Below are 25,814 nucleotides of genomic sequence, written 5' to 3'. Positions count from 1 at the left end.
GAATAGAAATACTGAAGAGTTGATTTGGTCCCTAACAACCTATGTGGTAGTGTACACATATGTGGGGGAACATAGGAAAATCTCTTACATTAGCTATGAACCTCCATTCCTTGTAATGAGCCATCCAGACCTCTCAAATGTCTGCTTGGCCTCAAGGACAGCCAGTACCCAATGCTGAATTAACACTGGACCTTTGGTTAAGGAAATCGGATAGAAGATATTCAGAATGTGTACTATTAGAGTATGAGACATTGTAGAATTATCTAAACATAAATGTCACTGGGCTTTATTTTTTATATCACTATATCCAAAGAAAACAATAGCAAATTTTTGTGTTTGTTTACCACCTAAATCTGTTGACTAAGCACTACACAACCTGCAAGACATTTGCCTAGAAAATCCCAGGACCTCTTCACCCTCCATCATAGCCCTTCACTTCTTCAGAAACCGTGTCTTCTCACTAAACCAAGAAGTTAGTGTAAACCCACTTAAAGTTAGGCTAGCAGAGAAGACTAGGGTGCCTTCCGCGACCTCTCCCAGTATAGGCTCCTATCTGGAGTTGGCATAAAATGAGGACATGAGCAACTGGTCCTTTAACCCTTGATGCACGAACAATTGTAGACACACTGGCTCTTTGGCTTGAAGATATTTATAGGTTATTTTTTGTCCTATCCCCAGGATAGGACAGTGTCAAGCAATGCACTGGAAAGACAAGAGTCAGCACCCCCGTTTTCCCTCAAAAAGATAAGTTTCATTCTATGATTTTTAACGCAGTACGCCATAGCTTTCATGGACCTAACATCTATGGTTTCTGCTTTTCCCAGCATCCCAGAAGTCTGCTGTGCAGTGCATATGCTTTGCTAAGGAACCTGGTAGCACCCCATACACTGGGAGTCAGTTCAGAATCCATCTTACAGTGCTTTGTGCTCTCCGTGACCTCACGATAACACTTGTGAATTGTTGGGCAGAAAGGCTGTCTGTGGGTGTGTGTCTAACCAATAAAATGAGAGAGGAAACTGTAATACCATTTTTTAGAATGTGAGATGAAGGTGCACACAAGAAATATATAAGTGGATAGAAATGTGTTAAGGGGAGGGAGGTGGAGACAAGGACTCATCCCTGAAGTCAAGGGAGAAGAGAATTTTAAGAGGACAAAAGCGTCAATGAAGATAGAGAACAGTCTTGAAAGTTGTAGAATCGTGTGTGTGTGTGTGTATGTGTGTACATACATATATATGGGATTTTCGATGATATTAGAACATAGCTTCAAGAATTCCAAGGGCCAATAGTATGTCTAAACCATGAATTAAATAACTCCTAAATACTAGGACTTACTTTTCATTTGTGGGTTTAAATATAATCTAAAATAAGACCCAGAGAGCCAACTATTTCAAGAGAGGTGAAGAACAACAGCCACATGGTTCTAAGAGTGCCATAGTGGTTGTACCTGCCAAGTTGTTCCTTTTTTAAATGTTTTACATTAAAACTAGCAAGGAACCTTCCCCCTGGTAAGTCATTTTCATGCCTACTAACGGTATGTAGCATAGCTGATGCAGAAGCGAAGCTATGGAGTCCAAGGTAGATTTTCTGCCTATTCTTAAGTATTCTTGTATCTGAAACACCTACAAGTATCATGATTCAGTGGGTACTTAAAATTTTTACAGCAGATCTCAATCTATTTCTTGAAAGATTTATTTCCACCCAGTCCATGAACCTGAAAATGCAAATAGAGCAAAAGACCAACTAAGTGAAATAAGAGAAGTGAATGAAAAGACCATGGATTAATGCCTGAAATCATCACCTGTGTGCATTACTGATGAAATAAGTTTGGTGATCTCATTATTCTCTGTATGTACTCACAAAATTACTTTATTATTAAGTATTTTAAATCATTTCTGACTAAAGTGGATTCGGATTTTAATAAATCAATTGGAGCTGATTGGCTTGGGTTTTGAGCAGTTATAATGAATTGACAAAATGGAAAGATACGGGAAATAGTGGTGCAGTGATATCTCAGAGGGCTGCTGGAGTTCAGGACTGTTGGCTGACTCTGGAGGGTTATATAAGGTTCCCAAGCATAGTATAAAAAGCCCACTTATTAATGGAAAATTTTATGAACTCTTTTAATCACAAAAGTCTTTTGTGCTCGAAGACATTCTTTAGTGAACACAAGACAATTATAAATTGTCTTGTAAATTCATTTTCATTTTGCAAGTAAGAGAGGTAGTTTAGTCATGACTCTAGATAAATAAAGCCCTAGTTGCTGTTGTAATAATCTCACAAATATTAATTTTTAAGTTGTATTTTAAATGATTGAATTCTCTCATTGCAGGTTCCAAACAGTAACTTAGGGCATAAAAAATGAAAAGTATGTTTTAAAATCATAAACATCATTTTAAATCATTTTTGAAAGAAAATTGTGTTAAACCTAATGGCTAAAAAGTGTATAAAAATTATAAACATTTTCATTTTCATATCATCCCATGGCCTATTTAAAAAAATTATTATTTAAGACTTTACAGAGTAATAGAAATTTAATGATTATGACTCCCCCCAAAAAAGCTAATGTTAGAATATATGCAATAAAAATTTTAAAATAAAACATAAAATGCACTTTTATAATTATATTGCAGAACCTTTTGCCAACTGGGAATCATTTTAAATAGAGACATGCATTTATTACCATCATCTTCATCAGTAAATACTGTGTTTTATTGTGTATAAGGAAATATAATTGATATGATATCAGGAAGTAAACAAGAAACTTTTTAATCTGCTTAACTGCCACGGACATTTAGGGTGTTTCCATACCTTGACCACTGTCAGTAGTACTGCAGTGAACATAGGAGTGTACATATCCCTTCAAGTTAGTGATACACTGTTACACAGTATCACTGTTAGTGATACACTGATACACAGTGTATCTTCAAGAAGATACACTGTTTTCCATGGAAAAACACAGTTTCTAGTCCTACCAACACCGCATAAGGGTTAGTTTTTCACTACATCTTCACCAACACTTGTTTTTCTGGTTTGATATGGACCATTCTCACAGGTATGAGATGATATCTTGTGGTTTTGATTTGCACTTCCCTGATGAGAAGAGATGATGGGTATTTTTTTTTTTCAAGTGCCTGTTGAACATTTCTATGCCTTCCTGGGAGAAGTGTTTATTTAGCTCATCTACCCACTTTTTAATTGAGCTCTTTGTTTTCTTACTACTGAGTTGTATGTGTTCTTTGTATATCTTGGACATTAGCCCCTTTTCAGATGAGTGATGAGCAAATATTTTCTCCCTTTCGGTAGAGTTGGTTTTCATTTTAATGATACTTTACTTAGTTGTGTAGAAGCTTTTTAGTTTGATCAAGTCTCATTTGTTTGTTTTGGCTTTTGTTTCTGTTGCCATTGAAGTTTAATCCCCAAAGATATCCCTGAAGCCAAGGTCATGAACTGTTCTGTTTGTGTTTTCTTCTATATATTTTATGGTTTCAAGTCTTATATACAGGTTTGATCCATTTTGCATATCATTGTATATAATGTTATAGAGTAATCTAGTTTCTTTCTTTTGCTTATGGCTATCCAGTTTGTACAGCCCCGTTTCTTGAAGAGACTTTCCTTTCCATTTTATATTGTTGGTTCTTTGTTGTAAATTAGTTGTCCATATAAGTATGGATTTATTTCTGAGATTTCAGTTCTATCCCATTGATTTCTTTATCTACTTTTATCTCAATACTATAAAGTGACTACGGTAGCTTTGTAGTATAGTTTGAAGTCTAAGAGCTTGATACCTCCATTCTCTTTTCCAGGTTGTTTTGGCAGATACAAGAGTTTTATAGCTACATATATATCTTAGTATTGCTTGCTCTATTTCTTTGAATAATGCCGTTGAAACTCTGATAGGAGTTTACATTGGGTAAGATGGTCATTTTATCATGCTAATTCCTCCACTCCAAGAATAGAGAATATTTTTCTATTGCCTTGTGTCTTCTATTTCTTTAGACAGTATCTAGTATTTTAATTATACAGGTCTTTCACCTGCTATTTTATGTTTATTCCTGGGTATTTAACTCTTTTTGATGCAACGGTAAATGGGATTTTTTTTCTTAACTTCTTCTAATTCATTGTTTTCCTGTAGGAACATAATCAAATTTTGTACGTTGATTTTGTAGTTTGCCACTTTATTGTACTGATTTATTGTTTCCAATAGTTTTTTAGTAAATTTTTAATGGTTTTCTATGTATATTATTATGTGGTCTGAAAATAATGATTGTTCTAGTTCTTCTTTTCCAGTTTGAATTTTTTTGATACCTTTCTCTTCCCTAATTGCCCTAAATAGGACTTGCAATATTATGTTGAATAGCAATGGTTTAAGCCAACATCATCTGTTTTGTATTTGATCTTAGAGTCAAATGCTTTCTGCATCTATTGATATGATCATACAATATTTTTCTTCTGTCAGTGTGGCTAATTACATTGATTTGTGGATGTTGACTCATACTTGCATCTCTGGACTAAATTCTAGTTGGTCATAATGTATGATCTTTTTAATTTATTGTTGAATTCAGTATGCTAAGGTTATGCTGAAGTTTTTGGATCTATATTCATCAGATTCTGTAGTTTTATTTTTTGTGTGATCTCATTATTTTGGTGTCAGAAAAATGTTGTCACATAAAATTTAAGGTAAAAATAATGGCAATTGGCAGGTGATTTAATGAGGAAAATAAATAAAATGAATGAGAGTTTTAAACCTGAGTAACCAGAAAAATGGTTGATCAAATTGAAACATGAAGGAAGTATAGGACTGAGTTTGAAATGACTTTTTGATATTCAGGTAGATTAGAATGCTGGAAATATGAGACTAAGATTTAGGGAAAAGTTTACAAGATGTGAACATGCATTTGGTATTCCTCTCCTCTGAGGTAGTAATTGAAATTGTAGAAATATTGGCTGTATAGAATTACTAAGAAGCTCACTAATAGAAAAGGTAGTAGAAACTTAAAGATAAAACCAGCGTTTAGATATATGCCAGAAGAGATGATGGAGAAGGCCCTATGAGGGAGAGAGAACCAGGAGACTTAACTAGCATACCAGTGAAATGTTAGCAAATGCTTTTTCTAAAGGTCCAGATGGTATTTCATGGCAAGACACATGATTTCTATAACTACTCCACTCCGCCATGGTAGCACTAAAGTAACCAAACACAAAATAATTGAGTATGGCTCAATAAAAATTTATTTACAAAAACAGGTGGCCAGACCCACAACCTTCAGTGGGCCCATCCATGAACCCAGGAGACAAGAGAGTTTTAAGAAGAGACTGGAAATAAATTTAGTGATAATCAAAAGTCTTGAAAGCCACAGAGAGATCCAAACACATTGTGGCTGAAAAGTGGCCCTTCCACTAGGAATTACAAAGAACATAAATGAGGTTATTTTTTAATATGATGGGAGGAGAAGTCATTACACTGTCAAGTCTTCAAATAGAAATTGGGGAAAAGGGATAAGTTGCATATTTTTCTACATCGTACCAACATTACAGGATTTACATAATTGATAAAAAATATTAAGTCTTCATTTGGGTTATATACTTTATCACAGTTGCTACTCTGGAGGCATACAGTCTTGTTGGAAGAAGCAAAAGTAGAGAAAGTGAGAAATAGCACAGTTGAAGCATGGTAAATAGAGTGGGACCCTAGAGAACCACTCTTCATCTTGGAGTTCACCAAACTTTGAGTCCATCTTATTTACTCATGAATTTTTCTCTCATTGTCTGTCTTGACATGCTAGAAAAATCATGCTGGATTTGAACAATGACTGTTCTGAAACTCAATGAGATCAGAATATCAGTTGTACAAATATATTACAAAAAGCATGCTTCATAGCCCTTCAGCTAAGAGACATGAGTTTTAATTGACTACTGTATGTGCAGCCAGCCTGAGGTGACCAACGCAAGAAAAGCTAATGCAGCTTTTAGAGAAAATTTATGTCATTGATGACTCATGCATGGATATCCAGCTGGATCCCCCTGTGTGCCAAGCTCATAAAGCCAGGGAAATCCTTAGCAAATGATAATTCAGATCATGCCATTCTTCTGCTCAGTGTCCTCCAGTGGCTTCCCTGTCTACCAAGAACAAAACTTAACATTCTTACATTGGTTGCCCAGGCCTTCCGTACTCTACATGGCCTTATCTGTCTGTCCCCATCTGCTTTGTTTTTCCTTTCTTATCTGTAGCTGCAGCCTCCCTGCATGTCCTCAAGCACATAAAATACACTCTATTCTTGCCTAAGAGCCTTTGCACTGTTACTCTGCCTGAAATGTGGAACTTCTCCACCCCTTAAAAAAACAAAAAACAAAAACAACCTTGCACACATCCCTCAACTCCTCAGGTCCTTTCTCAGGATCATCTCCATGATGCCTCTCATGAGCATCTTCTCTCAGTGTGTCCAGTAGTCTCAGGAGCCCCTACCTCTACCTCACCAGTTTTATTTTTCTCCAAGGCACTTAACATTACCTGACAGTCTATCTCTTTCTTTCTTTCTCCCTTCCCTTCCCTTCCCTTCCCTTCCCTTCCCTTCCCTTCCCTTCCCTTCCCTTCCCTTCCCTTCCCTTCCCTTCCCTTCCCTTCCCTTCCCTTCCCTTCCCTTCCCTTCCCTTCCCTCCCCTCCCCTCCCCTCCCCTCCCCTCCCCTCCCCTCCCCTCCCCTCCCCTCCCCTCCCCTCCCCTCCCCTCCCCTCCCCTCCCCTCCCCTCCCCTCCCCTCCCCTCCCCACCCCACAGTGTGAAACCAGGGATTTTTATTGCCTTGTGTACTGCCCTTTCCAGCACCTGGAAGAGGGTATGATCGTCCCCTCGGAGGTACCCAAAAAAATATCTGTTGACTGAACACATAAATAAATGAATGTTTGAATCAAGGCAAGTACTAACTTTGCATAGTATCCAACCTCTGTGATGGTATTTTCAGTTTAGTTACGTTTATAAAGAAAGCTGCCAAATATGAATTCATCCAGGAGGTGGTGAGGGGTTTAGAAATATTATATACGAGATGGTTGAAGAAGCACTAAATTTAATGTTACCGTAAAACAAAATGATTGACTGTCAGGCAAATTACTAAATGCTTTGTGTATATTATCTCACTTACTCCTTACAACAGCAACAGCAGAGGAAAAAACTGAAGATTGGAGGTTAGAAATCAATTGTCCTAAGTCAGGTGGCAGCAAGTGACAGGGTCACAAGTCACGCCCATGTTCTCTGAACCCAAAACTGTGTCTTTTCCTAAAGGAACCCTGAGACTGTCTTTTTGTTGAAGGAGCAATTCCTGCCTAAAACGTACTAAAGGAGGACTCTGCTACACCATGATGCTATGAATCTCCCTCCTCATCCTCCTGAAGGCCTTCTTTCTAGTAGAAAGAAGCAGCTCTCCTAGAAGCCATAATTTCTTTAACTGGGACATGCTTCGGGCTTGGCAGGGTGAACAATGAGGGTATCTGCAGGTGGCAGGCAGCCTGTCAGTGGCTGAAAGAGGGTTAAAGAAAGGCCTGCCCAGCTGACTGCCTCACACCCTCCATCTGTGTGTGCTTCTCTCCCGCCAACACTGATGGGTGGGGGTGAAGGACACTGAATAATCCTTTCTGTGATTCACTCTTCTTTGAAAATATTAGCCTGTAAGTTTCAGTGAATGTTCATAGGTTATTATATTGTCTACACCGAATATGGTGATTTATGGAAAAACTTCCTTTAAGAATAACTGAATGAAATAGTTTATTTCTAAGAAACTTACAAGAGCCTTTAATATTTTGATAGCACCTAGACTGGGGGAGGCGGTGGGGCTGGATCCTGATGCCACTGTATGTGACTGTGTTAAGCCATTATTTTGTGGAGGGAGAATAAAGTTTAAAGGTCTCATGTGAGTTGTAAAGGAGCAAACATAGGAAATACAGATTGAATAGCCACATACTTAGGAGGATCCATCCATATAAACTTCCTGTCAACTCAGCACTGAGCTTGAGAATAGGGGTAGAAAGGATTTGTTCTCAGGGGCAATATTGCCAACCAGATGGCTCCTTTTAATAGAATCCTGCCTGAGGCATGGTCAAGGATCAGAGAACATGCCTCTAATATCCAAATACCTGTTATTTTTTAATATTTTGGATTGAGAGGTGAATGATGTAAAATATAGAGCATAGCTTTTATTTTCTTTTTTTAAAATTAATATCCCACTTAAATTGATGCCACATAATGCCAGGTTATCTCTTGGGAGGAGAATGGAAAGGTATGTGATAGGCTGACTATAATTTTAGCCACAGATTGTCGATATCCTGATCAGGAAATCTCTAGAAGAAGCTAGGAAAGTAACATCTAACACTGACTTTGTATTACTGTATCACAAGTTATATCTTTATGTAGTAGATTAAAATAACATCAGTTGCTTCTTACAGTTCTGTGAGTCAAAAATTTGGGATAGGTTTAGCCAGACAGTTCTCAAGCTGGTCTCACCTGGAGACCCTCACATGACTGAAGTCATCCGTGGTGAGAATATGACCAGTGATCTATAATGGCTCATGGACATTAGCTGGGTTAACTGCCAGCTGAACAGCCTGTCTCTTTTCGGTTTTCCTGTGCTACTTCATGTGATGGCTAGGTTCCAGACCATCAAGAGAGAGGAAACCCAATATGCAAGTGCTGTTCAAGCTACTACTTGAGTCACATTTACTAAGGTCACATAAAATCACATCAGGTCATAGAGACAAATCCAAAGTCATTGCAGGCTGTGGGCCTGATTCAGGGAGGCATGATTTGTTACGAAATCTTTACAATATCAGTTTCCCTTAGATGGTGTTTGAAAGAGTAAATAAGTTCAATTTTAGGTACTAAGTTCTAGAGTTCTTCCCAGGGATTTTGTCACATGCTCTAAAGCTCACAGAGTTCTGTGATAACTCCAACTCAAGCCAATGACTCCACCATCAACAGGGAACTAGAATAGCCAAAACAGTAATTTGAGAGGAACAAAATTTCAAATGTAAATTATTTTCAGATACTTATATGTCATCTGCTGTTCTCTTACTTAGGAAGTAGATACAGGGTTTTTTTTGTTTTGTTTTTTGTTCATTTTTTTCTACCCAAGTAATAATTGCATTTTCTTGGTATGGGCACCCCAGAAATTCAGTCCTTGCTAAATGGATTGAGAAACTCAAAGACTAATAGAGGTTAGCTAGGATAGATGTCTCCATCCCACACTTAATAAAAATAGAGTGGAATTATGCAAGTATGTAGATAAGCTAATCATCTGACCTAATCAGCAATGCAGATTTTAGAAAGCCTTTCTAATTACTTCCTCAACTTGGCTGAAGGTATGGGTAAAAAGAGTTCCAGCATGATGGTAGCAGATGTAGTTCATAATATTTATTGAAAATATTGGAAAGAAATTCTCAATTATAATGTTCCTGAAAAGCACATCAAAAAATATATCATATTTAACATATTTTAAACTTTCGGTAAGATATAAAAACATAATTCAGATGATCAACTCTCTTCCCAGTTATTTGGAATCGCTCATGCAACTACACTTTATCTTTCAGTGCCAAATTGCTTATTGGTTAACTGCCTGGATCATCCTTAAGTTGCATTACTTACCTATAAAGCTCTAGTTGTCTTGGACAGAATGCAGCCACTAGAAAATTCTCTTTTGTTTAGCTATTTGTTAACTTAGTATTTTGGCAAAAGAGTCTCAGTGCATGATGTTTCAACAACTTTAAATGTTAAATTGTTGACATTTACAGGCTATGTAGCACCACACAATATGTGATTTGGAAGCCTAGCTAGATCTGATACTCATTTTCTTGGCTGAATTTGAGTAGTTATGAATGACTGCTAAATGAATCATTCTATAACAAGATTACCCCAGAAAAGAAACTGTCTTTGAAATCCTGGTTGAAATACCTATTATCAACCCCTGGATCCTGTGCTACTTAAGTGCTGTTTGTTCATCCTTACCTTCCATTCAGTACTTCTCAATATCTTCCCAGTACATTCTCCTTAATATAATTAGCCTGAGCCAGTTTCTATTGCCTGCAGCCAAAGTCATCTTAAATAACATGGTAGCTTCAGTGGCTTGGACTGACTGAATGTTACAGTCGCTCTCTGTTAGCAGGTGGCTGTGGAACTGCTTACTTTCCTCTTCCAGGTAATCTTGAGATCAGATGGGAAGTACACTTTTTGTCGCACCACATGTGGTACTCCCTCCCTCAAAAAAAAAAAAATCTCTTCATGATTTCTAATGCATAATTCTTGGCACTTGAGAAAGTAAATGCTGTCTTTGTGGAAACTGTTAATGCGAATCATATGACAACTAATTGTTTTCTTTGAGGACAGAGCCAGAAAATAGAAAAAATCTAGTATATGACTATGTTTCTTTGTTTCATTTCTTTGTTAGTAACTTTGACATTAGAACATAGCTATACAATTGAAAGTCTTGCTACACATTTAGAGCTCCAAACTCTTAAATTTCTGTGTCAAGAGTTTCTCAACCCGGATACTATTGACTGGTTTGTTCTTTATCTTGTGGGACTGATTATCCTATGTACTGGATGTCTGGCAGGATCTTTGGCTGTCCCACTGGATGTCAGCCTTGTTTCCCCTCCCCAAAAGTTGTAACAAATCAGAATGTCTCCAGACATAATTTGCTCTCAGTTGACGTTACTGAATTGAAATTATTTGAATTGTTTTCTCTTGAATTCAACATTTACCAAGCATTTCGCTTTAATTGTTCAAAGTACATTTAAATATGTTTATACATACAGGCAGGACGTGTGTCCAATAGACTGGAGCCCTCTAAGTTTAAAAGATCTAAGTTGCTTCCTGAGTTTAGTTAAAAATCTGTTAAAACTCCCTAAGTAGGGCCTCCCTGGTGGCACAAGGGGTTAAGCACCACACTATGAAGCTATCCCCAGCCTCTGTAGCATGAGTTCGATCCCCGGCCTGCCAGGGAGCAACCCACATGGTGCAGCAGACCTCTCCTGACTCGCCCAATGCTCCCCTCAGCAGTGTATTTCATTCAGTCTGCCTGTTCTGTTCCCCACTCTGTCTCTGGTGAATCCTCTCACCCCCCCCCATTTCTGGCCTGTACCCCAGCTCTTGTATGCATAAATAAATCTTTAAAAAAAAGATATAAGTAGGATCATAAGAAATGGTCTCTTTGTAGATAAAATATGATGAAATATCAGCATTTCCCTACCTAATATAAGAGATACAGCGCTGACAAAAAAAAAAAAAAAAAGATGTAAGGAAAATGTAAATGTTGTAAATGTAGCCTAATGTTACTGTAACCTTGACTTTTAAGTGCATTCTGGACAATCTGATTTCAGCTGATGAGGATTGGGGTCATGTATTAGAAATGCAATTGTGTAGCTAGTCCTTACATTTAATTTAAAAGATGTGCTTGTTTGTGCTTGAGGTGAGGGTTGATGGGTATCCTAGGCAGGGGTTGCTAAAGCTGTTCATAGAGAGATGGAGGTGGAAATAAAATCTAACTGTAAAAATTATGTGTTAATATATTCAGTGTTGATGGTAATCTTCTCATTTTAAAAGATCTGATAGTCCCGGTCAGTGGGGGTCAGGTCACTGGGCTGTTTTTTGCTTTGGCTACTTCACAGTGGGAAGAGAATCCTATGTGGAAATACCTTTTTGAGAAATGAATTCAGGATGAAGAATGAAGAGCACTTTCTTGCACAAATAAATACAGATTTAAAACACTGCAGTTGCTGTCACTTTTCTGCCTTCACATGTCCTCCCCCCATAGTAAGAAACTATGACACAATGACTCACTGAATGAAAAATACCTCAAACTTTGTCTTGTAAATCCTGTTCTTCTTTAAGCTTATTATAAGAGCTGTAAACAAATAAAATCTCCTCTCTCTCATGTTCTGTACCTTCCAGCCAAAGTGCTAATGAACAGGGAAACAGTCAGAACTCTGGCGATAGAAGCAAGCAGCCAGAGGGTTGAACAGTAACTCAGGAGCTCCCTAATCAGCTTCTGACCACTCAGGAGTCAGTAATATTGTGCATTTCATAGTTTCTGTTCTGCAATCATACCCGGAAACTATTAGCGTGGATGGAGGTTTTGTAAATCAGATGAACAAGGGGAAAGAGTCTGGGGGAGTGCTCAGTACATCAGATACGCCACTTTCTCTAATTCCTGGGATTTCTAGAAAACTCCATGTGTGTAATATACACAGAAGAGATATTCTGTGCTTGATGTTGGTCCAGGACAAGGTTAACTTTCTGCACACTAATTTTAATTCATTATATATGCCTTTTTTTCCCAGCACAAATGGACCCCCGAGGCCTATCTCCCAGACAAAGTAAAAGTGACAGTGATGATGATGACCTGCCAAATGTGACCTTAGATAGCGTTAATGAAACTGGATCTACGGCCCTTTCCATAGCCAGAGCAGTCCAAGAGTAAGTATCATGTTCTCAGGATGAAATAAGAATTGCCAAGGTGTTCAGTGGATAATGGAAACAGCTGCTTCTCCTGTTCCCCAGACATGCGGTTCTGCCTCTGAACTGGCTCATGGGTAGCATCTTTTCATTCAGCTTCCTGCTTTGGGAGGAGACTAGGGGGAAGCCTAGGGTGTTTGCCATAGTAACAATGTGTATTTTGATAAAAAAATAAGACTTATATGCATCATTTTAGTGCCCCTCCCCCTTCTCTTTTCACTCTGGAACAAAAAAAAAAAAGTGTTCTTTTTGAATGTCACTATCTAGTTATCATTGCTGTTATTCATGTGCAGTAGTCTAGAGAAAAATATATGGCAAGTATTATTACTTTATTTTGATAGGCTATTACACAAGAACTTTTTTGAAATTCTGAAGTTGAAAGACAATATGTTACTAGCACTTTGAAAAATCAGAAACATATAATTTTTAAAGAAATCTCCTCCAATTACAGCCCTTTCTTATTTAAAAAACAAACAAACAAACAAACAAAAACCAAACTGCTTTTCCATCATTCTCAGTTCTGTATCTAGAGTTGAACCTGTGGCTAACTCATGTGTATTTCTTCCCTGTCATAGTTTTTACCAATATAATCTGGAAGAGAAGTATTTAAATAGCCACTGTTACTACTGCAAGCTAATTAACAGTTTGCTTATAATTATCTTTGCTACTTCCCATAGGAGGTAATTCTTTTCCCCAAATATTGACTTAGTACCTATACTGTTTTCATGCATTAGGCCCTGAAGTTAAAACAAAAAACTACTATAGTACTTTAGAATTTAAATTGTGAGTGTATAAATGAATAATATATATTATATACATAATATGTTTTTAATTATATGTACATACAAATATTTATGTTAGAGGAAACAGGATATAGTGAATCTAAAATGATACTTGAAGTTGGAAAGATTTAAATTCAAATTCATCTTTAAACTCTTTATAACTTTGTGGCTTTCGACAAGTTTTTAACCACTTGAAGTCATTCTGTAGTAAGAAAATTAGAATACTTACTTTATGGGATTATTGTGAACTTGCAATATAGCAACAAGGTATATAAAAAGCTAGTCACAAAGTTATGGCACATTGAAGGCTTCAATTAATGATGGACTTAGTACTATAATAGTGGTAGTGGTTATAATTACAGTGTTGTAATGTAAGTAATATAAGTATATAACAAGTTGGAAATACAAATGTTGCAAGTGTCATTATTCTAATTGTACAAAGATGTCAAGGCTCAGAAGTTACATGATGTCTCCAAAGTCATATCATAAATGGTAACAAGGCGAAGTTTAGGACTACTAACTCCAGAGTCATATTTCTGTTTAAGAGAGTTTATAATGGCTGTTATCAATAATATTCTTCCAGTGGCACCCTTACAAAAATATTTTTTCTCATTTATGCCCAGAACTGGTTGTAGTGACAGTTTCTTCAAAGCAAGTGTTGACTTGAACAAGCATAGACACTGAATCAAGGGGTTGCTGATTTTATTTAAATTGTTGGCAGGCTGAGTCACCTGACTGCTGATTTGGTGATTGTATAGTGACCATTGATTTTATTTGCATCATTTTCTAGCATTACTGTAGTACATTGCGTGTGTGTGTGTGTGTATTTTAATTCAGACTATAAAGTTTGAAACTATATTACTGAAGTTTAAATTATGCCTCTTATACCATTTGGGGCTTATATAGTAAGTAATGTTTTTAACTTCTGAAACATAACCATATTTGTGCTTTTACTATCATGTGCTTATAATACAGTTGTATAGTTTAATGTGAAACTTTTAATAGCCTCAGAAACTGGAGCTTCATTTTCAACATGAGTGCGCTGATTTGCTTTGTGAGAGCATTGCCAGATCACAGTATTTTCTGGAAGTATGGATGTGCTTATTTTTATTACTATTGCAAAAGTTGCATGTGTATCTGGGGAGATACAATTTCATTATTCATGTAAGTGTTTTCATTAAATTATTAGTAAAGAATACTGTGCTGTCACCTGGGAATCCCTAGAATGCCAGGACCTATCAATAGTTAATTAACCATCATTTAAGATGGAGTATGTGTGCAAACACTAGGAAGTGCTAAAATATTGTTAGGTGAAGTAAAAGGAATGATTTGCAGAGAACTGTTAGGTGTATTTCAAAACTTACAATGATATTTTAAGGAAAAATTTTTTGGAACAAATATATTTCTTGTTAGAGAATTTTTTGTTAGAGAATTCAAAATATATTTCTTGTTAGAGAATTCAAAAAAATCTGTACATAGGCTCACCCAAAGTTAACTTTCAGTGTGTACAATTATGAACATGTCTTTCTGTTCTTAGTTTCTCCTTGAGGCTTTATTATCTATCACAGTTTCACCATTATTTCTCTCATTTTTCTGTTTGTCTTTGGATCTTGATGCCTCGTGTTTACTTAAAAACTCTCCTCAAAAAATCCATTATGGTGAAATTAGTAAATAGAACGTTAAATACTATAAAAGTAAATTCTCAACTTAGTTACTCATGTAAAAGATAGAGGGTTTCAAAAGAAATCTGTTGATCACCCTCTTTTCTGTACTTGTTTAACTTTCCTAAGAGAGAGGTTGGAATGGATGTCTGCAGGTAGAGGGACAATGAATTCAGAAAATTATGTATAATAGATGCAACATATTTAAAAAGCCCTGGGAACCAGTATCAGTACACATTTGTCTTTCCAACTAAAAATAGAAAGAACCATGGTCTCGGTTCAAATGCTCAACTCATTTCATTGGCCAGTGGATTTTCAGAAGGGAGGAGATGAGAAAGGGAGAGATGTTAAGGAAGATTGACATTACAGAGGGCTGAAATTGTCTTTTCCTAGGCCAGCTCTTAAAACAAGATGCTAACCCATGGGGTAAATATCTCCAACTGGAGCTCTTGTCTCCTTTCCCATTCAAATTCATAACCTTACCTCATGCAATAACCATTGTAGTTTGAATTTTTAATTTGCTTGCTTACTCATTGACATTAATGTACTTACATAGCATAAATATGCTAACAAATATCCCCCATATATCTAGTGTTATGCATTTCACTGGTTTTTAAAATAAAATTGTATCATAGATTTAAAAATGTTTCCACAACCCAAATGCCCAAAGATAGATGACTGGATCAAGAAGATGTGGTACATATGCACAATGGAATATTACTCAGCAATCAAAAAAGATAAACACATGCAATTTGCAGCAACATGGATAGAACTGGAAGGGATCATGCTCAGTGAAATAAGCCAGAAAGAAAAAGAAAAAGAAAAATACTGGATGGTCTCACTCATAGCAGGAATCTAGAAAACCTAAATAAGGGACCAGGAAAAAGAATAAGTATAAGAAAGAAAAAATCAAAATCAACAAACAACTATAAACCAGAGACACTCTATGGGTGGGGAGGGCAGGGAAAGGAAGGATTGGGGTCAAAATAAGGGGGTTGCAATTGTATGAGGAATATAAAAATAAAAAATAAATAAATAAAAATGTTTCCATTGATTTAACTTGTAACTACTGTCAGCCAAAATTGCACCTTTCCCCACCCCAAATATTCCTCTTAAAATTTAAAAGAACCTTGATTGCTAGAACTGCAGCCTGAGGTCACCATGATTTGTTTTTCTCTTCCACTTTCTGTTATATCCCCCTAATGCTAGCTCTCTCCTCCACTCTTAACCTCAGAAACCTTACTTTGTTTATTAATGTCTACTAGTTCTTATAACTATTTTATTTTGTCATATTGTCTGCTGTGTAAATATCCAGTATTTGTCATTCTGACTTCTTTGCTACCCAAAATTCCCTAGAAACTACATTTTGCTGTAAATGTTAGCATTTTCTTTCCTCATGGCAGAACCGTATTCTATAGTGTGGATGGACCACATCTTCTTGATATAATCTTCTATCAGTGGGCATTTCGGTTGCTTCCACATCTTAACTGTTGTAAACAGGCAGCGGTAAAACATTGTAGAACATAATACTTTTTTGAATTGCTGGTTTCACATACTTGGGTAGATGCCCACGGATGGGATGGCTGGGTCGTGTGGCATTTCGATTTTTAACTTTTGAAGATAAATCCAAATCACTTCCCATATGGCTGCACCAGTTTACATTCCCACCAACAGTGTAATAAGCTCTCTCTTTTTCAGCATCTTCTGTGCAACTTGTTAAAGATCTTTTTTAATAGGTGAGATGAGATTCTGTCACAGTTTTAAACAGCATCTTTCTTATTGAAAGCAATAACAAGCATTTTTTCATGTATCTTTTGGCCTTCTGGATTTCCTCTTTAGTGAACTGTCTGCTCAGATCTACTGCTCATTTATTAAATGTTTTGTTACTTTTTCTACTGTTGTGTTGTATAGGTATTTATAGATATCTTCACTGTTAACCCCTTGTAATGTATAATAAATTTTCCTGCTGGTAGGATCTTTTTAATCTACTTATATTTTCTTTCACTGTGTAAAAGTTATTTTTTCAATTTGAGGTAATCACAATTGTTTGTTTTTGTCTTTTATTTTGCTTGCTGTGGGGATCCATTCCCCAAAAACCGTCTTTATCATGGGTATCATGGAATACTTTGCCAGTGTTTTATTCTGTGTATTTTAGCATTGCAGTTCTTACATTCAAATCTTTCCTCCATTTGGTATTTATTTTTATGCATGGAGTTAGAGATTTATCCAACTTTATTCTTTTACTTATGGCTGTCCAGTTTTCCCAGCACCATTTATTAATAAGACTTGCCATTCTGCTTTGTATGGTTGTAGCTGCTTTATTGTAAATTGAATTTTGATATGTTTGCGGACGTATTTCCGGCCTTTCATTTTATCCCATTGATACAGGTGTCTTTTTTGGGCAATACTATATTATTTTTAGTGCTATTGATTTGTGTGTAAAGTCAGGTAACATGATGCCTCTGTTTCTCTCCTTTTTCTTACTCTTACAATTTGAGGCCATTACAGTTTCTATAGGTTTATATAGTGAGGCTACTGAATTGTGCTTAAACCAATCATTTCGACCATTTTCCTTCATTCACTTGATTCTCATTTATCAGCTCAGCATCAGTGAATTCCAAGTCTGAATTCACTGACCACAGAGAGACCCATTGACAGGCTCTGCCCTTTTATTATTTTAACCTTAGAGGTTCTGTCTGAGTCAGAAGCCATGTGTTGAGTAATTCTGACAAAGCCAACTTCCAGCAATTCATAGAACATCTGTTTTGTTTTGGTCGATTTTTCCCCTCAATGATATAATAGGGTCATTACCCTAAACAACTTGACAAATATAATTATGAAATAAGTGTTTGGAAAAAACAAGTACAAGTGCATGATTAGAGCAAATTATTACAATTAACTCTACCCCTAGGCAAAACAGTGATATTTTTTAAATAGGTAAAGTTAGGCTCTGTTACCCACAGCCTCTAATTTCTGTACCCCTTTTTCTTCTTTTTCTCTAATGCCAGACATTCATAATCTTCATTTGTTTATGGCAATAGAATAATCAACTTCCTCCAAATTAGAGTGTAAATGAATAATAATACCTGAAGGAGAGCCCTCCCTAGAGAAATTTTTACTTAACCTGGAATAAACTTTAAAAGAATGGGGACCCAGCTATAACACTTGCTGTGGGAAAGGATAGTGTAGGGGGACCAGGCAAAGATAGTACTTTGGACCTGAGTTTCTCAGCATTAGTCCTTGCAGAGCTGGGAAATGCATGTTACCGTTGAACTCAACCATAACTGAGCAGCCTGCTCTCTCACTTTGATTATAACTCTGAGAGGGAACAAATGCAAGATAAAATTAGTAACATTTTGATTTGACTCATCTCCCTGATTTTTGCACCTGAGAAAAGGGTATTTTTAATTTGTTCATTGTCATTTACATTTAAACTAATTAAAAAACTTCACTTCTGTCTTTGTCTTTTTATTACATTGCTCAGATGAAGTGCCCCCCCTTAAAGAAATGTAATTTGTGAATTTCTAGAAGTGAAGAGCCTTATTTTAGTATGTTTTGACTTAAATGCTCTTGAAAAGAATAGATGTGTTAGCAAGTTAGAGAGCCTCTTGATTCCTTCAATTCCTTCTGTTGCTAGATCAAACTTCATAGTTCTTGATTTAGAAAACTGCATTTAAAGATCATTGAGATGGGCCTCCCTGCTGGTGCAAGGGTTAAGATGCAACCTATGAAGCTATCCGCAGCCACTGCAGCACGAATTTGATACCCTGCCAGGGAGCATCCCACATGGCGCAGCAGACCTCTCCTAACTTGCCTGCTGCTCCCCTCTGCAGTGTATTTCTGTCAATCTGCCTGTTCTGTTCCCCACTCTGTCTCTGATGAATCCTCTCACCCCCCACACCTCTGGCCTGTCTTCCAGTTCTTGTATGCATAAGTAAATAAATCTTTAAAAAAATAAAAGATCATTGAGGTCAGGAATCTTAGGCTTGGGTTTCTGAGTCTTTACTTTTCTTATTCTAAACTTCTTGAATACACTCCTGTTTCTCTTAATCGCATGTATGATTGCATTAGTGTATTTAAAATTACCACAAAGAGCAGTACTACAGATCAGGAAAAAAGGAAAAGAACTATTACTAAGAGCTTATTTCTTATGGCAGTATATGGAAACACATATAGCTTTCACTTAATATGCCATATGATCATGTTTTTATCCTACAGAGAAAGAAATGAGGTCCTGAGGAATTTATTCTATACCTAGAGTTCCTATAGCGGGTAATTTGCAGAACTCATATTCCAGTCCATGTTTCTTCATGATAAAGTCACAGTTCTTTAGGAAAGCAGTTCCCACTTCTAAGTTGTGGCTTTAAAATCTCTAAACCATAACCATCAAGAATTTGCAAGGTTTTTTTTGAGTCTTGAATTTTTATGAGACTATAACTCTAACTGTAATGAAGAATTTCATATTTTTTCATCTTTGAACTTACTGTTTCTTAAAATATAATCTGACATAGGAGAAAATCAATCAAATGCTTTCTCAGAAATTTTTTAAAAGGTATTCCACTTCTGTAAATCACAATGGATTAGTTTTCTGACATTTGAAATACAAGCTTTATTTTAAATTTAAGGAAACATTGAAAATAAACATGTCTGGCACATTATATCAACCACTGAAAACAATTTGGGATGCTCTAACATTAATTCTTAGTTCAAAGTAATGATATTCATAGAACCCATTTTGGTGTGGACCAGTATGAAGTTACTCAAATCCAATACTTTATATAAGCTTCACTGTCAATCCTTCCTAAAATTCAGTGATTATGATTCAATCTTGTAATGTGATGCAGATCTTCTATATAATACTCATGTTAGTTTTTCAAATATAAAACATATATGCCAGTAAGGAAATCATACAAACTCTTAGGGGTTATCCTGAAGGGCTTGAATAAAAGGCTCTCTGCAGATAAAGGCATTCACTGTAGATAGCACACGTGCACACAAAAACACTCTATCATAGATAGACACCTATAGTTTTCTTATGTTACATAGCAAATTGTCACTATTATTTAAAAAAATTTTGATTTCTGAAAAAAACATGTGGTTTCAAGTATGTTTCGGTAAAAATATACTTGCTGACTTCCCCAAGCACCAAAAGTGAGCATACATTTTAGAATTGCTTTATCTCAATCTATAAAAGAAAAGGCTTGTCCAAAGTTTGAAATGATACCATGTCATCTTATTTTGCATCCCATGACTGAACGAATTGACAATATTTGCGTCATGCCTCTTCCTTCATCTCCTGATTGAAATCTACCCACCTGAATTGATTGTGCTTGGAAAATTCAGAGAATTTTCAGTATGTCAAATGATTTCAGTTTTTCCTATTAGATCTGTCCTGGGTTCTTATCTCATTAAAATAAACTTTATTTTTATTTAATAAGGGGGATCATGTTTTGGACACCTTCATATCCCCACTCCATATTTTACCAAAGAGACAGGTTTGATTCAGCCTTTTAGGTAGAAAACTAGTCCTCTTGGAAGCCTTGGGGACAGCTGATGGGTGATCTGAGAGACTTCAATCTCTTGCTGGGGAAGATCAACACTTTTAGGTTGCTCTGTTTTGAAGGAGATCAGAAAGAGCTACTGACCTACTGTGAATGAACCACAAATAAAGACTATAGTGTATGCTCAGACTTTATCAACCAAATAGTCTTCCAAGCCTAAGAGAAAGAAATTAAAATAGTGTTTACTAAATATCTAACTCAGCCCTCAAGTATTTAATAGCAAGATGGAGACTGTATACCCATACACAGTCCCTCTGTCTGCTTTGCTGGGACACCTTAGGTTTCTTTTTCAGTTAATAAAAGGGTAATGAGGGCCTCTCCTGGTGGCGCAGTGGTTGAACGCTGGGTTGCGAGGCTGCCCGTAGCCTCTGCAGTGCCAGTTTGATCCCTGGTCACCGGCGAGGGTCCCACCAAAAAAAAAAGGGGGGGGGGGTGTAATGAAATTTGCACAATGATTTGAAATTTGAATGATTTTGTGAATTATCAAACTGAGTCATTTAATCATTCAGTGAATAATTCATTCATTTATTCAGCCCTGTGTTACATGCTGGGAATACTGATAAATGATTCATGTTACCTGACCATGAGGAGCTCAGAGTCAAAATACATAAGCTGGATAAGAGCAGGAAAAACTGCAGTGAGAGAATAGATGGGGATGTGTGACCCAGGGTCAAGCAGATAAAACACTGGCATGTAGTCAGGGTCATCATTTCCTGATGTCTGGTGTATACGTGGATGTGAAGGAGAGGTGAGAGATGAAGCTACTTGGAGAAGTAGGCAGGGAACCTGATCGGGAACAATGAAATGACCTTGTGAACAATGGGGAAGCTCTGAGGGTTGTAAATGGGAGAAACATGATCAACTGTGTTTCACAGTATCAGTCTCAAGGAAGATGGGTATGGCTGCGCGGGTTAAGCACTGTACAAACACAAGGATGTGTACACACACTTAGCTGCTGTGTATATTATGAGTGTGTGTGGGGTAGGAGAGAAAGAGAGAGGGAGAGAGAGAGACAGACAGACAGACACTCCCCTTATGTTGAACTACACATAACACACCCCCGCTTTCCCTCTGTCTCTCCAGTGTTAGCCTAGTACCTGGCAGGCAATTTTTAGAACATTAGCTTTGAACAAAATAGACAAAGTCACTGATCTCATCCCGCTTATATTTAAGTGGAAGTGGTGGAGAAAGACAGTAAGCACATAGTATTTCTGAAGAAGGTAGTGCAGTAGATAGAAGAGAAGTAGGATATGGGTGCTAGACGGAGCGGAAGTGGTAAACAGAGTTTGCTATTTCATGTAAGGTATTCAGGGAAAATAATTCATAAGGTTGTCTTAAGGGAGACAGGAATTAGTACGAGGTCAAGTCCCAAGGATATCTAAAGGGATAACATTCCATGCAGAGGGAATAACAAGTCCAGAAAACCTGAGACAAGATCGTGCTGGAATGAATACACGAACAAACTCACTGGCCAAGAAAAGAACACTGTTAGGATTCCTGGCTGTTACACAGAAATTCCAAGATGACTTCCATAGAGGCCGACCCATCATGTCCCTAGAGAGACAGTCAGGGTTGACTCTCTGCTACTGTAAACAGTCTCTTTTTCTAAGGGAACCCACAGACAGGTCTTTAATTAAAACAAAAATCAAAAACCGACAAAAGCAAAAAATAAAAAAACACAAAGAAATTTTTTTTTTCTTTCCAAATGTTGTTTGTTTTCTTCTTTATGGCCTGGGTTCTTGAAATCTAGTAGTGGATCCCCTACTAGTCTTCCAGCAGCCACTGAGTACTTTCATCCATAAAAGTGCAACTATAGTTCTAGGTGAGAACTTAGTCTCAGAATATTTGATCATAAAAAATAAAAGATATATATGAAAGCTGCTGTACAGATGTTGCTGTCTTGAGAGTGATTAATCTCTCTCCTCTGTGTTGAGCATTTTATACCCTGTGCATAATGCAAAACAATCTATTTGATCTTTCCTGCTCCCCCCCCAGCTGAATTAAATGTCTTCTGATATATTATTGATATATATGGACTATGTTTTCTGAGTTTCCTAACCACTTGGTATTATTGGGATAGCTGAGTGCTGACTTATTTTTAAAATGGCATGTGTCAGTCTGATGTGAATATTGCTTTTTGGTGACTAGTTTAAAAATAGATAGAAATCATACTATTTAAAACTAAATATTTTGATTTTAGTTTTTTAGTAAGGGATTCCAAAATTTTATCATGAATGAGCCTGAAAATGACATCATTTTAAATGTGAAGGTATTGCATGTGGCACTACAGAATACTCCAGACTGATGATAAATATTTGCTTTTGCTTTTAATTGCTTGGCATGCTTTTCCATGTGAAGACTTCACAGGGCTTTTTTTCTTGCTATATGTTTACCTGTACTCACATTGCAAATTTATGTACACCATTTATATATTTCATATATATTCTTAATGGATGTAACTACTGAGTATAGGTACTCATTTCTCATGCATTTTTGATGTGTGTTGACATAGATACTCAGTGATAATGTTGAAATATTAATAAGTTTCAACACAAGTTCCCAGAACTATTCATCACATTTCATTTATTAATATAGTCAAAGAGAGTATACATGATAGAAAACCACACTGTAACGTATTTGAAATTAACTCAATTCACCAGGATGTAATCTCTTCTGTTTTCGTTCAAATGCTCTAGAAACTCTTCTTATTTATGAGTTATGACCATAATTTTCCTTTTCTTTATAGCACTTTCCCACGCACATGAACCTCATTGAATACATTCTTACATGCATCAAATGAAAGAAAAAAGTTAAAGGATCCATTTTCATGAAGAACCCGCTGCTATATAGAAAAATCTGATCTAGATAGAAGGAGAGAGCTTATGAAAGAGTGAATCTTACCCACTTGATGTTTTTCCATGCTTTTTTTGCTATTTTCATAATCACATAGCAGAGGGTGGCCATCCACTTAAAATCAAATATATCAGGCATGACAGCTTATCCTAAAAATGAAATCCCACACCATGTGCAGTTAACATAGAAAAATATGCAGCAGGTTTTGAGGATACTTCTGATAAATCTTCTGTAAAAATTATTAGTATGAGGAAAATAATTACAAACTTTATAAAATAAAGTTAATTCTGTCAAGTGTAGTTCAAAATTACTTGTTACAGGACCTCCCTGGTGGTGCAGGGGGTTAAGCACCGCACTATGAAGTAGTCCGCAGCCTCTGCAGCACGAGTTCAACCCCTGGCTGACCAGGGAGCAACCCACATGGTGCAGCAGACCTCTCCTGTCTTGCCCGCTGCTCCCCTCAGGAGTGTATTTCAGTCAGTCTGCCTGTTCTGTTCCCCACTCTGTCTCTGGTGAATCCTTTCACCCCTTGCATCTCTGGCTTATTCCCCAGCTCTTATATGCATAAATAAATAAATCTTAAATAAATAAAATGAAATTACTTGTTACATCATTAGCGATATTTTCTTAGCTAAAATGATAATTGTATCTACCTAATTTTTAATGTTTGGAAGAATCAAGTAGTATTTTTAGGTAGAATCTGCATCTTTGTAAGTAATTTGAATAATGTCTTGCTGTCTCTGTACCCACCTGTCTGTATGGCCTTCCAAATATGTGCTAGTTTATTTTGGGGTGCAATAACAGTAAACCTTACTAGACAACTCAAACATGGGGTGATTTTTCTGGCATAGTGAGGAGTATGCGACAAACAGTGCAAGCCAGAGGAGGTACCCAGAATTTTCTTTAGATTTCTTCTCTCTTCCCAATTTTTGTTCTTCACTTGTATCTTCCTTCTGAATGGTTGCACAAAGTGTACTGCATATCCAGGTATTCTGGTCTTATTCCATCCAGAATAGAATCTAACAAATTCACAGAGAACATTCCAGGCAACCATGTTATGTTTATAAGTTTCCCCAAGAGCCTCACCCTGTGACTCCTGCTTCTAGCCCATTGACCAGAAATGCTTTACATGGTCACAATGATTGGACTGTGGCTTAGAGAAAGAAAAATATGCATGTTGACTGGCTCAGTTAACCAGTAATATCTGCCACCAAACTTAAAGTTTAATAATGAAAAAAATGTAGTATCATCCCAAATTCACTATTAAGTTTTTGGTTTTCAGTTGTCACCTGTTGCCACTGTAATGCTATATAGGCTACCACTCCCCACCTGAGTGCCATTCCACTGTAAGACACTTCTTCCATGTTGGGACTGGGCCCCACAGCCATGGGCAGCCCTGTTCATGTCTCTCTAAACCTGACAGACAAGCCAGGGCTGTATTTCTTAGCACAATGGTGGGACATATGAGTACAGTCCCAGTGCGAACACATAAAGCCTTTGCTCATGTACATGACTCATCTGCCTGCTATTGACCAAGGCAAGTCTATATCTAAGGTCCAGGGGGAGCTTTAGGAAAGGGATGACTAATTTGCTGATATTTTGGGGAAAAGAGGCAGTTGTTTATAGAAGCAATTGAAATGAACTATTTTTAAAGTAATTAAACCTATTTTTAAAAACCTAATTTTAGCTGATTTTAGTAATGTTCTCCTATAAAATCTCTAGATGGTTGATACATATCCACAATTATTCTTAGATTAATGGTGCTTTAAAAAAATAACAAATATATTTGGTATGTCTTGATATCTGGACTTATATCCAAGATTGGTTTTTCTCAAAAATGTTTTATTTTGCCATGTAAAATAGAGTGATCTTAGTAAAATATAGAATTTAACAAGAGGCTAATTTTAGCTGAATAAGAAAAATAAGTGAAATGTACTTTGAAATTACTGTAGGGTTTCATAAATCTTGCCACATACATCTTTAGAAGTTCAAAGATTAAACTGGTGTTCAACCATTCTGCCTGTTTTAAAAAAAGATTGCATGGTAAGTTATTAGTCATTAGAATGAGTAACAGGTTGATTATGTGTCCAAAAAAATCAGGAAGAATATATCGGAAGCTATTGAAGTAGTTCAGACTTGAGCAAATCTGGACCTGAGCCAAGGTTCTAGTGGTGATTTTCAAACTTTCAGTAACAATAACCCTAATTGTTGTATATTTATCTGTTTTCATTTCTGTATCTCACAATGTTCCTTAATATAGCAATGACTGTATGAGTGATCTCTTTACAGACGAGGAGAGTAAGACGCAGGAAAATTAAGAGACTCAGCTGGCATCCTGTAACTAATAAGGAGTGGTGCCTTATCAGATATAATTTCCCACCAAATGTTACAAGTGCTTTTTTCATATCTATATTGAAGGAAAAGGATTTATAATTTATATTTTAAAGATATAATTGATGGTTT

At 36.6% G+C, this 25,814-nt stretch overlaps 1 protein-coding gene across 2 annotated transcripts in view; it reads left to right on the top strand.

Annotated features, from left to right (window-relative positions):
* KLF12 (KLF transcription factor 12) overlaps nt 1-25,814 on the top strand; it is a gene marked incomplete at both ends in the record, with an annotated part of 279,428 nt that overhangs the window by 163,877 nt on the left and 89,737 nt on the right. For both annotated transcript variants that reach the window (XM_084235699.1, XM_084235698.1), the window contains one exon: nt 12,320-12,455. In XM_084235699.1, the coding sequence (XP_084091825.1) occupies nt 12,320-12,455 (136 nt within the window). The remainder of the gene's footprint in view (nt 1-12,319; nt 12,456-25,814) is intronic.

Source organism: Talpa europaea (assembly GCF_964194135.1).
Source record: "Talpa europaea genome assembly, chromosome: 6".
Lineage (NCBI taxonomy): Eukaryota > Metazoa > Chordata > Mammalia > Eulipotyphla > Talpidae > Talpa > Talpa europaea.
Note: the sequence above shows the minus strand (reverse complement) of the source record. Positions and strands in the feature narration are given on the sequence as shown.